This window comes from Kogia breviceps, chromosome 10 (genome assembly GCF_026419965.1).
Source record: "Kogia breviceps isolate mKogBre1 chromosome 10, mKogBre1 haplotype 1, whole genome shotgun sequence".
NCBI lineage: Eukaryota > Metazoa > Chordata > Mammalia > Artiodactyla > Physeteridae > Kogia > Kogia breviceps.
The window spans coordinates 68,344,823-68,357,685 of NC_081319.1; the positions used below are offsets into that span (position 1 = coordinate 68,344,823).

General features: G+C 57.8%; 1 protein-coding gene across 1 annotated transcript in view; it reads right to left on the reverse strand.

Moving 5' to 3' along the window:
- Positions 1–3,269: 3,269 nt before the first annotated feature.
- Positions 3,270–12,863, reverse strand: part of GRM4 (glutamate metabotropic receptor 4) — a 115,029-nt gene continuing 105,435 nt past the window's right edge. Inside the window, 5 exon segments of the mRNA XM_067006046.1 lie at positions 3,270–4,240; positions 8,273–8,379; positions 8,381–8,410; positions 8,412–8,433; positions 10,332–10,578. Of these exon segments, the coding sequence (XP_066862147.1) occupies positions 4,191–4,240; positions 8,273–8,379; positions 8,381–8,410; positions 8,412–8,433; positions 10,332–10,578 (456 nt within the window). The 3' untranslated portion in view covers positions 3,270–4,190.

The window sequence follows — 12,863 nt, forward strand, 5'->3', positions numbered from 1 at the left end:
CCCTGGTCCGGGAAGATCCCACATGCCGCAGAGCAACTAAGCCCGTGTGCCACAACTACTGAGCCTGCGCTCTAGATCCCTCGAGCCACAACTACTGAGACCATGTGCCACAACTACTGAGGCCTGTGCACCTAGAGCCCGTGCTTTGCAACGAGAAGCCACGGTAGTGAGGAGCCCGCGCACGGCAATGAAGAGTAGCCCCCGCTTGCCGCAACTAGAGAAAAGCCCGCGTGCAGCAGCGAAGACCCAACACAGCCGAAAATAAATAAATAAATAAATTTATTTATTTAAAAAAAAAAAAAGCTCTTGAGTGGCATTCTTCTCTACTGACTGCAGAAACCCCGAGGTCTGGTACCATACCTGGCTCATTCACCACTGCATACCTGGGGCCTGGCTCATAGTAGGTACTTGATATCTGTTGAATGAATAAGGAAAGGGGTCTTATCAGATTTGTCTAGATTTTTCCAGGACTCTCTTGGTTTTAGCACTGAAAGTCCTGCATCCCAGGAACTCCCCAGGCCTCAGGAACCCTAGTCCTGAACTCCACCCTCCCCCTGCCCTCCCACAAACATATTTCAATCTCACACATTGGCCTTTTAACACACAGTCTTAGGCAGTGGTTCTCAAACTTGGTTTTGCACAGAAGTGACCTGCAGGGCTTATAAAATGGACTTAAGGACCCACCCCCAGAGCTTCCAGTTTGGCCCACCTGGGGTGGGGGTGGGGAGGAAGCCCATAATTTGATTTTCTAACAAGTTCCCAGGGATGCTGATGCTGATTTAAGGTTCTGTTGTTGGAATATTGATTCACCTGGCCCATTGGGCTGCCCCCGATCTCCTGGGTAGCTTGTAAAGCACACTTGTGCCAACCCACCCACAGGGCCTCAGATCCAGTCCTTCTGGGGAGGGCCCAGCATCTGCATAGTCTAAAAGTTCTGGTGGGGGTAAAATCTCCACTAGCCTAATCCTTTCATTCTGCCCTGAGGAGAGCAGCCATGGGGTCTGCCCCTGACGTCACCCCTGCGCCTTTCACTCGGAGGCTGAGGCCCCAGGGGAGAGGTAAGCGCAGAGCCTGTGGAGACCCCATCACCCCTCTTGCAAAGCAAAGGCTTCTGGGGGCCACCGGCTTGGTCCAGGGAGCCAGGGACACTGCAAACCTCCCATCTCATTGAAATAGAAAATCCTGAAGATACAAATATCTGTCCACCTTTCTTGGGTGTCCCATGAGCCTGGTGAATTAAGAATATGGGATGGAGAGCAAAGAGGAGCAGCCAACTAGCCCAGAAAGATCTTCCCCAACATGTGCGTCAGGGCAGGCCCCACCTGGGCCCACCTGTGGAATCCCAGCCCTGGCCTCAGGGGCCTGGATGTCTTCCGTCCCACACTGCTGCTGTAGGCCTGACTTTCACAAGTCCTGCTGGGGACTGGTCCCTCCTCTCCAGCTCTGGACCACGGAGCCTGCACACCTCTCCTCTGTACCAGACCCAGTGGCTCAGCATTCACACCCCACCCAAGCCTTCCCCACTTAACCCACTCATTCCCATAATTATGTTTCTTTGGGACCATCAGCATTTCTAGGCTGTTTGGCTCCCTGAGGGCTGTCTCCCCAATCCAACTGGTGGCCTCCTGAGGGCAGGGCCTGGATGCCCCCCTCCCACCTGCCCCTTCTCAGAGCTCCAGGCAGACTGGACTAGGCCAAGCCTCAGGGATGCCCGATGGGCCTAAGCCCACAGAGAGCCCACCCTGGCCTGACCCTCGGCCTCCGCCTCCTCCTAGGAGGCCTTGAAGGGAGGGGAGCAGAGGGGGCAGCACCGCCTTGGAAGGAAGGTGATTCTCCCTGGAACCTAGAAGGGGGCTCGACAGATGTGGAGGACATGGGAAAGTCCTGGGCTGAGCGTCAAACCCTTGAGTTCTAGGACAGACCCTCAGTCTAGACTTGGGCCCCAGCACAGCGATCACTGTAGAGGGACATGGACCAGAGAGGGAACAAGATGCCCAGGCTGGGGGTGCTATCAGAGAGCTGGCCCCACTCCCCTTCTACATCCAGCTCCTCCCCACCCCACCCCCACATATACTGACCTGGAAGCTTCTGGAGGACGATCTTGGACTGACACCCTAGTTTTGCCTGATTACCCTGGGGCTCTGGGTAGAATCTATGCCGGGTGGCAGTCTCAGGGACCATTCTTCGAAAGCAAGATGATCAGTGTGAGACCTCCTTCCCTGCCCCTTCCCTTACACACATATTTACTGAGCATACAGTAGGCGCTGCACACACACACAGTCTCACACAGACTCTCAGGGAGAACGGACTCCCAAGTGCAGCCCGCCCCCGCCAGGAGTAGATGGGCTGACAGAGGGGCACTAACACGTGGCGTGATTGAATGCCCCAGCCTCACCTCCCACACACGTCCACACCTAGTCCCCTCCTGCCCCACCGGGTCCCTCCAAGCCCCGCCCCCCCTGTCAGGTAGCTGAGGAGGTGGAAGGGGGTACGGGCCTGGGGGTGCGGCAGGAAGGGGCGGCACAGGCAGCCCGGGCTCTAGCTGCTGCCTGTGGTCTCATTGCGTTACTGGCTCTATAATTTACCCCTGGCAGAGCCCAGCCCCTGAGCGGCTCACGCTATCTCCCAATCTGCCACGGAAGCCAGCTGCCGTGAACACACTCTCACACTTGCTCAGGACAGGCATCCTCACGACACGGCTGTGACGTGGACTCACACCCACGTGCGCCTAAACAGACACTCCCACAAGACAAGCTTGAATATGCAGGTGCAGGAGCACACACACACACACAGATAAAACAGACACGCACAGGGCTGGGGGAAGACACACACACACACACACACACACACACACACACACACACACACACTTCTGCTGTGCACCTGGCCCACCTGGCCACGCACCACTCACTCATCACCAAGACAGTCACACATCATCCCAGCACCTGTGACCTGGAGACAGGACAGGCAGGCAGGGCAGAAATGGTACCCTCCTTAGGGGCTGCAGGACAGAGGACAGGGACAAAACATCCCCCTTACTTAGGGGAGTACCAGGGGCTGATTTCTGGAACCTCCCACAGTGTCCTGGCTCCTCCCTGCCCAAGGACTCTCCAAGACCCCACCCGATGCCAGCCCAGGGAGCAGCCTCCACTGCCCCCAAGCCCTATGTCCCTATCAGCCATTTCCCTTTCCCTCTAACTCCAGGCTCTCCAGCTTCAGGCTGAGCCGGAGGTCCCAGCGCAGGACCCTCAGTGGACGTGGAGCCAGGGTGCAAAACCATGTGTTTACTTTTATTAGAAATGTTCTTGGTATAAAAACAATCATGCGCTACACATTGTCATCAATAACCATCACCAAACACCCAGGCACTGAACTCTGTGTCATCGGCAGGAGGGGCAGGCGGGCAGGACACGTGGCAGACGGGTGGGGGCAGGCGGGCAAGCTGTGGGCCGTGGGGACACACACAGAGGCCACCAGGAGGACGCAGCACTTTGCAAGACACTCGAGATTTGTTTTAGTCTTGGCTTTTTTGTATTTTGATTTTTTTTTTTCCTTTTTTCTCTTTTGCGACATGTAAGATTTGGTGAATTAGGAAAAGATGGCAGGGAGAGAGAGCAAAGGTTGGATGTAAATGAAGGCGAGGAAGGGGCTGAGGACAGGAAACAAAAATGCACAAGAGGAGAGACTGGGTGGGGCACAAGAAAAAGGACAGGAGAAAGCTGGAGATGGCAGAGAAAAGGCAGAGACAAAAAGAAAGAAGATACAGAAAAAGCAGACAGACACAGAGAGAACAGGTGATACAGAGAGAAGAGAAAATAAAGACAGGGATGGAGACAGACTGAGAAGGTCACCAATAGGATGGAGAGAGACGAGGGAGAGAGAAAACCAGTGCGGGGGGCCTTCTGTGGTTTGGGGCTGGGAGGGGCTTTGGTCCAGGACACAGGGTCTTGGGGTGGCCTGAAGCTTTCCCGGCCCCTCATCCTCCTCCTGTCACCAGCCCGGCTTGCCCAGGCAACCCAGCAGTGACCGCTGGGGGCTGTGCTATCTTCAGCACCAAGCCACGTCCGTGGGTGCCCACAGGCAGGTAGGACATCAGCTGGGCCCCCCTGCAGTGGTGGTGGGGGGGCCTGGCCCGATGCACCATCCACAAGGGTCTGTTCTCCTCCTCCTGTGCAGCTCCGGTGGCCTAGCTAGATTGCATGGTTGGTGTAGGCGACGTAGGTCTGTTTGGTGGCCAGCGCTGGAAGGAGAGAGACGGCGGGGAGGAGGAGTCAGGGGCTATCTTCTTCCAACACCCCTTCCGCAGGGGTGTGGCCCTGCCCACCGCATCAAGTCCGGACCCCTGAACTGAGCATCGCCAGACCGGGGCAGGGTCCCACCCCGCCACTTGCATCGCTTCCCCCAGACTCATCCCACCCACACCTGGGCTGCTGGCCGGGAGGGCCCTTCCCTCTTCACTTTGTCACTCTAGGAGCACTGCCTCCCGACCCCAACCCTCTGTGAGTGTCACACCCCACACAGAGTCCCTGCCACCTCCTGACTCCACCACACTTTAAGAGAATCGTTTTTATTTGTGATATACAGTCTTCAAGTATAATCAAGGGGGAGTTCTTCAGAAGTTCAACACACACGTGCTCTGGAAGAGCACGTGTGAAGAATATACGTAGATGGCAGCCTAGCGGAAGTGAGCGGAAAATGGGGACAGAGGAGATAAATAATGGAACCAGAGAGGGGTCTTGCGAGGATAGAAACTGAGGCGTATGACTGATTCGGCCCTCTCCCCATGCCCAAGGGAAACACAAGTCCTCCAGGGCCCCTCAGGCCTCTGTGCAGCCACGTTTCCCATTTCTGGGTGTCCTGACTCGCCTCAGTCTTGAGCCTCTCTTATCTGCACCCAACACTCTGGCCCCTGCTCACCCCCACTGGGACCAGGGTTGCCTCTCTGGGTGTCTCCCCTCCCCGCCATGGCCAGGTGACAACGTCAGCTCCCCTGGGCAGCACGAATGCCCTCACCTCCGCCCCGCCAGGGTTCACGCCTCACGGAAGCCTCGCAAGCAGGCCAGATAAGCAGCACCCCCATTTGACAATTGAGGAGCTGAGGCCAGAGGCGTGAGGAGCCCAGCCAGGTCCTGGTTTTTGTCCTGTCCTGCCAGGGTTCAGGGTCTCCCTCTGTGGCCTGGGGACAGCTCAGTGAGAATAATTGAGGCTGGTCTGCTGGTGCTGAGAGAGAAGACTAGACAGGGGAAAGCCCTAGTGCCCTTGGCCATAAAACTGCCTTGACTCCATCAGGATCCTGACAGCTCAGAAAAGAGGGTACATCTGCCAGGTGCAGCCAGGGGTGTCTGCCTGGAGAAGGTGACATGGAGGGGAGCAGTGTGGTGGGCTGCATGCTGACCACCCCCAACCCTCTTTCCCCATTTTTCACTGCCAAGTTAAGGACCGCATTTCCCAGACTCCCTTGCAGCCCCATGTGGTCCTGTGTGACTACATCCCTGCTAATGACAAGTGTCAAGGGCTGTGTGCAGCTTCATGTCATCTGATTAAAATAGACTGTTTCCCCTGTACTTCCTCTCTTTTCCCTTCCAGGGCCAGAACAGACATTTGAGGTCAACCAGCCTCGGCCATGAGGATGAGGACAACCCTCTCGGAGCTGATGAAATGATAAAATGGAAGGAACCCGGGTCCCTGCACCTGCCCATCCCCCATGCACTACGATATCAGAGAGGAACAAACATCTGTCTGATTTGAGCCACTCTCTGTCCTGGGGCCTCTTTGTCACAGCAGCATAACTAGAAGCCCACTCATACAGGCAGGACTGCTGTGTCACCCTCTCAGGGGGTCCCCCGGGTGTGGGAAGAAGCAAAGTTGCCGGGGTGGGGTGAGCAGAGGGGACACCATGGGACGAGTGCGGAGGCATGAGGGTCACAGTGCAGCTCAGCTAAAGGAAGAACTCTCTCCTGGCCTGAGCTGAGAGTGCAGTGGGTCGCTTTGTACGGTAGGTGAGCTGAAATGTTCCCTGTCAGCAGAAATATTCAAGCGGAAGATGAACAATCACCGGGCAGGGAAGTTTCACGTTTTAGGTGCCACCTGGACAGGTGCTACTGGAAGGAAATGGTGCCCACGACACACAAGACAACATTAAGAACACAGCACAGCACCTTACAGTTTGTGAAGAATGCCCACCTTCATTTCTAAAATGGCCCAGGTCCCTCCAGGATGCTGGAGGACCAAGAGGGGAGAAGGAGCACAGACCGGGCACCATTAAGGAGGGGCCTGGGCTGGGGGGCACCAGGGGAAGAGAGCTGAGTGACAGGAGGCTGGGACCTGGGGGTGGCAGAAGGTGCTGGAAAGGAGGCGGAAGGTGGGAGGTCAGCGCAGATCAGCCTCTGGAGACCAGGGCCTCAGCCTCCCTCTGTGACTTCAAGCAGCTCCTCCCCTGCCCTGCGAGGCTCTGGCCTCCCTGCCAGTAGCAGGAGAGGAGTAGCCCTTTTTGCCTAGACTTCTTTTCCTGTGGGGCTTTGGCCACCCCCACCTCTCCACCACACACTCTCCCCGCCACCACCAGAAAAAGAGCCGGCAGCTGGCTCTGTGAATTACGAGCCCGCAGGCCAGGCTGGTGAGAATCAATTCCCCAGGGCTCCATCACCCCTTGGGTGAACTGATAATTATTGAGTTTCTAAACCTGTAAACCTGTCAGCAGCTCCTGGCTCAGAGGTGAAGGAAAACCTTAGCAGCAGCAGCAGCAAAATCTCCACTGACTGCAGGGAAACGGGAGCCTGAGGGTGGCCGTAGCGGCACCGAGAGCGGTAGGGACGAGAGAAAGTGGCCGGTAGGTGAGGGACAGCTGGGCCCCTCTTCTCCCTGAAACACCCGAGCTGCCTCCTCTAGAAAACCCAGTCTGTAGGTTTCAGAACCTAGAAGCACATTCGGCCCTCAGCTATAAGCTAGGAGCCCCAGAGTCCTTCAGCAGAGCCTCAGTCTGACCGTCTGGAAAATGGGAGCAATGATTCGGCCCGGGGCCCCCAGGAGCTGTGAGGCTCAGAAGGAAGAGTTCTGGCCAAGAGTCAGGATGCCTGAGGTCCAGCCCTGCCCTCACTGGTGTAGGGGATCTCAGCACCTGCCACGCGGCCTTTCTAACAACTGAACCTCTCAAAGCCTTAACTCCCTCATGTAAGATGGGGTGATCATAAACCCTTAGCTGCTCTCAGCCACGGCATGGATAGAAATACTCTCTAAACCCTGCAAAACGGTAGGCGAAGGGGCAGGGCTGAATAACCATAGTGATGAGGACAGGATGGGGACAGCGACACTCCAGGGGCAGCCTCAGCATGGGGGGAGGGGGGAGGGTGTGGGCAGAGGGCCCCAACCCATCCCTCACCGATGACAGGCCCTGGCTGCTGGCTTTCAGTCGCCACCGCCTCATAACAATTAGCTGGGTAGCGGCAGGCATGAGCTGTCAGCCCCCATTTGTCGCCCCGTGTTTCCTTGCCTAATCTGCCTGCAATCGCGTCCCTGAATTATTTATTCTGTTGTTTGTTTAAAGATACGTGGCCTGCCAGGGACAGAGTGAAAAATGTCCCTGCTCCACGGGAGTGACACCTCTCCGCTCCTCCGGCTCACACCCCCCCCCCATCTGGCTGTTCCCAGAATTAATCACCCAGCTCCTGCCCAGCGCCTCCACGGCCCCTGTTGTCACCGAGCTGAGACGGTGGGGGCAAGGGGCACTGGCCTCTGGTCCCCAGTGCAGGGGGCTATGGGGAGGGGCAGCTCTCACCCTTCCCTCGCAGGAAGCAGGGGCTGGGAAGGCTGGGTCTCCCCTCGCCATGCCTGCACACCCCTCCTTGTCCCCTGTCCCCAGGTGACCAGCCTGACCAGAGGCAGAGGCTACAGTGTCAATGAGGTGACATCAGCACTCTCTGTGACAGCCCTGTCCCTGTGGTCCCCTCTGGCCTGTCACAGCACCATAGGGGCCACCCTCTGGGGTCAGGGTGCTATCTCCTGTTAGATACCCATGGTCTCCAAAGGGCTCATGCCCCACTCAGTATCCTGAGCCCCGGAGCAGAGTAGACCTGGAAGGATGGGACCCAGCAAGGGCGAGTCTCCGTGGGAGGGAGGAAAACTAAGTCAGGAGCTTGGGGCAGGGAGTGGAGAGCGGTCTGTGCTTAGGATAGGAGGGCCTGGTTAGGGGCGGCAGTGGGGGTTTCTGCACATCTGCGTGGACGAGAAAGGCCAGAGAGACACTGCCCCTTCCCATCACAAGTAGAGGGCCCACCTGGCATCTGAAGGGAGCCCCAGGCTGTAGGTACAGGGAAGCTGGTGCTCTGGGAGGAAGAGCAGGACTGGAGAGAACCAGATGTCATCTGGTGGAGGGTGTGGCCAAGAGTCATCAGGGGTGTCCATCAAAGGGGGTGGTGGTGCTGGAAGCCAGGTACACTGCTCAGCACAGAGAGAGAGGGAGGCCATATGAAGTCAGGGTCAAGGGAAAGACATTGGGTGGGGCCAGCCAGTCACCACCTTGCTATGTGACTTCAGGAGAGTCACTCACCCTCTCTGGGCCTCAGCTGGGGATCCAGCCCAATCCGGGCCTCACAGGACTGCTGTGAAGATCACTCACAGGGGAGAGAGCTCTGGGAAGTGAAAAATCCTGTTTGGATGTGGGAAGCTACTTTCCTCCTTTCCACGGCTGATATTCCTTCTACACGTGGGAATGATGTTGAGAATGGAAGATGCTTCACCCAGAGCCCCACCGCGGGGAGCCTGTAAGAGGGGCTGTCCCAGTCCAAACACACCTGCGAGGGGAGGTCTCCTGTTTCTCCTGATCTCTTGGTGGGTGACAAAGGGGCTCCTCTCTGGAGCCTATGCTCAGCAATGTCCCTCCTGCTGCCACCAACAATGTCCACTTCTGGCCTTTCCCCCAGTACTAGAGGGAGAAAGCAGAGTGCTAACCCCAGGTGCCACCAAGATCTGAAACTGTCCTGGGGAGAGGGGCTCTTCTCCTCCCCTCCACCAACGGAAGCCCCCCAAGACTCTCAGAGAGCGGGGAGGCAGGAGGAGCTGCCATGTTAACCATTTGGACACTTACAGGGTGTCCAGGGAGGGAGTCAGGTGTGCAGTGGGGTAGGGTGACCACAGCAACCCCTCAACCCTGTCCACCCCGGAGCAACCAGAAGCGAGGCCCATGGAGGCCCAGCCCACAGGCCGGAGGCCTCGGTCTCTGCTCAGAGGCAGCAGGGATACCACCTGCTGCTGTGTGACCTGGGTGAGCCCCTCACCTTTCTGAGCCTCCCTTTCCTCACCTGTAGCAGCAAATAATTAAAAATCACTGCTTTCAAGGTTGCTGTGAAAATGAAAACTGGTTCCTGGCAGGTGTGGCCCACAGTTGGGGTTCAAGAAATGGTCACCACTGTTACTGGTCCCCCAAGGCCTAACCTGTCCCTCACATGCCCTGCCCCTCTCTCCTCTCTGACCCTTCTCGTCACACCGTGGGCCGGCTCCAGGGGGCACAGGGAGGTAGGTAAAGATGGTGGCCCTGCTCCCTCCTGTACACGTCCCTCAACCACTGAGGGACCAAGTCCTGCCCAGGCTTTGGGTCTGCCCCTCAGATGCTAAGGGTCCCACATCCTCCCCCAACCCTCTCAAAGCATAACCCTCTACAGCTGAGGTCTCCTTGGACACCCCCCCTGAGAACCACGGCTCTGCGGGCCCTCCTCCCCGCCCCAGCCCTCACTTACCCATCCCAGGGCCCGTATCCTGAGTCCCCATCTCTCAGGGCCCTGCCAGGGGGCAGCTGGGCAAAGCCAAGCCGAGGGGTTTCAACTGCTCTGGCACCAGGGCCACAGCTCCCAGGTTACCAAAGGGGCCCAGAGCAGTGGCCCTCCAGACAATCCCTTCCCCAGGGAGACTGAAAGGGCACAGGCCCAGATGTGGACTCCAGGGTAGAGAAATCCTGAAGTCTCAGGTCACTCTGCCTAAACTGAGGCCCCCCTAACACCCCCACACCGCACCCCGAGGCCCCCCTAACACACCACACCACCCCACCCCACCCCCGCCTCTCCCTAGGTAGGCAGGGATCCCTGGAAAGGAGAGGCTAGCGTGGACCAGGGAGTGTGTGGAGACGGACCTGGAGAGACTCCATTACCCGGACAGAGTGGGGCTAGAGGGGCCTAAGCTAGATCCTCAAGCCTCTCCTCGGAGTGGGGAGGGCTCACCTGCGGTCTCAGGGCTCTCCCAAGTGCCCTCATTGGACCAGACTTGGAGGGGGCTGACCTTCTCCAGGAAGGGGGCGGGGCCTGGGCGGGCCCAGAGGGAGAGGAGCGGGGCCAGGCACTCACCTGGCGCTTCCAGGTTCTCGCAGAGTTCGGACTTGGCCTCGCCATTGGGCCGGAAGCTGCCCTTCTGCGTAAACTTGTTGGACATGGTGGCGGCGGTGACGACGGCTTTGAGGCTGCGCTTGCGCTTGGGCACGTTCTGCTCCGGGTGGAAGAGGATGATGTAGACCTTGGGCATGTAGAGCATCCCCAGGGACACCGAGGCGCTCAGACTCACCGAGACCGTCAGCGTCGTCGTCTGGATGTACAGCTGGGGGCGGGCCGGAGGCGGTGTCAGGGCGGGCTCCGCCCCGGCCTCTCGGGGGGCCCTGTCTGAAGCCCACGCCCTAAACAGACACAGTGGGGGACAAACCCGGGGACCGCCCTGTGTCCCACTGGCTTCAGGCAGAAGGGAGTTGTGGTATAGAGCTGGGACTTCAGACCAGAATCCCTGGATTCAGCTGGGCTCACCACTGTCACTGTGTGATCGGGGACAAGTCACATCCTTGGGCCTCAGTTTCCTCGGGTATAATATGGGCATGATAATTCTAGCCCTTTCCTCATAGGGCTGTTGTGAGTTTGATATGACTTAATAAATGGCAAAAACATGTAAAATAATATTTGGCACATGGTCAGGGCACAGAAGTGTTCACCACTGTTATGTGCTATTTGGTAGAGGCCCCTGGGGAGAGGCCCTCAGGGGACAGCTGACCCTCCTTGGGGGCAGCACCCCCTGCACAGGGCTGGGAGTGAGATGAACATCTGTCTGTGCCTTGTAGTAACTCCCAGTGGCCATGGCACAGCCCCTCGACCAGGCCCCCCATTCAGTGACTGCCCCCCCCACATGCCACCCTGTGCAGAGCAGGCTGCTGGCACAGGAGCCGTGGCCTGATCGTGATCCACTGATGGCAGCCCAGTCAAAGCTCATTTCACGCTCACTCACCAGCACTAACGTTGACAGATGTTTAGCAAAATGAAAGCCCATTAATCTGGGTGTCGGATAATCCATTGTTGAATAGTGGGGCCTTCCAGGCAGGTCCCGACAATTCCCACCACCCTCGCCTGGGATCCCCTCCCCACCTCCTCCCTCCCTCCGGGTCCTCCAGGCCTCAGCTGCCCCTCTGGCCCCCTCAGCCAGGGTGGGGCCAGGGGAAGCCCAGGCTGTGGCCCCCAGGTCTGGGTATGGGAAAACAGGAAATGCTCTGCCCCCAGATCTGCCATTTCCAGGCCTGGGCCCCTCCCCCGGGGTCTGGCTAATGTACCACCTCCTCCAGGAAGCTCTCCCTGACTTTCAGCTCTAGCCAATCCCCCATGATAGCCTTCACTCCTTGCACCCAGTCCAGCAGTGGGGGACCGAGGTCTGGACTTGCCTCCTGAGGTCACAGGAGCCCTGAGCTCATCTGGAAGTCTCCCGAAAGGAGGGGCCAGGTCCTCCCATTCTCACATTCCTCCCCATCTCTCGCCCCTCTCATAAATACCTCATGAGCTGGATCTGAAGGCCTTCATCCCAGCCCCCCTTCCCCAGGTCTCCTTTGGGAGAGGGGCTGGAGAAGCTCTAGGGTCTGAGAGGAGAGAGGTGTGTGACCTTGAGGAAGTCTCATCCCCTCTCCAGCCCTCAGTTTTCTCAACAGTACAATGGGATAATAGCACCTACCTCATCCAAACCATGAGGCTACCCAAGTGCAGACTGTGAGGTCACATGAAACTTACAGGGCACCAGAGAGGGGTGGGGTGGGGGGAGGAGGCTAGGAGTGTAGAGAGGCTGTTTCATTTGCCACCATTCAGAAAATGTCAAAGGCCTGGGGAAATGAGAGCTTGTTCCCTAGTGAGCACACACCCCTCTGTCCTACACACAACCCACACTCTCACCGACAGGCACAGTGCTGCAGCCCAGCATGTGGCCCAGGAGAGGTCACGACAAGCCAGTAGGAGGGTGCTGGCCACCTCTCCCACCCCCTGGATGGCACTGGGGGCCAGGGCGGAAGGAGTGAAGGGGGACAGTCTCCAGAATATCATAACAGACCCTTGGAGAAGACAGTGGAAATCTGGGCTAAGCAAGAACGGGCTTGTTATCTGCGTCTTCACTATTGACTGGGGGTCCCGTGGGGACAAGGTGTGTCTCCCTCATTAGACTGGGGGTTTCCTGAAGGCAGGGGTGTCTCTCCTTTTGCACTGGAGGTTCTTGGGTATAAGGGTGCATTTCCAGGGCAGATATCCGTCTTAGGTCTTTTGCCCCCAACTTGTTGATGGGAAGGAGGTATGGTTGGGCCAATATGAGGATGGTGGGACAGGGGTCAAGTACCCTCTCTGGGCAGAGTGAGGCCTGCAGTGGACACAGCCCTGTGTGGGGGTCAGGGGGCTGGGTTCCAGATTCCACTCTGCCCTGATCCACTGAGGTATGCTGAGCCCCCTCCACTAACACAGGCAGAGTTCGCTCCATGGGCATGCACACTCGGTTTAACACCTTGCGGCCGCCACCTTGAATCCTGAATAATTTTTGAACAAGGGGCCTTCGTTTTCATTTTGCTCCTGTCCCTGAAAACCATGGAGCCAGCC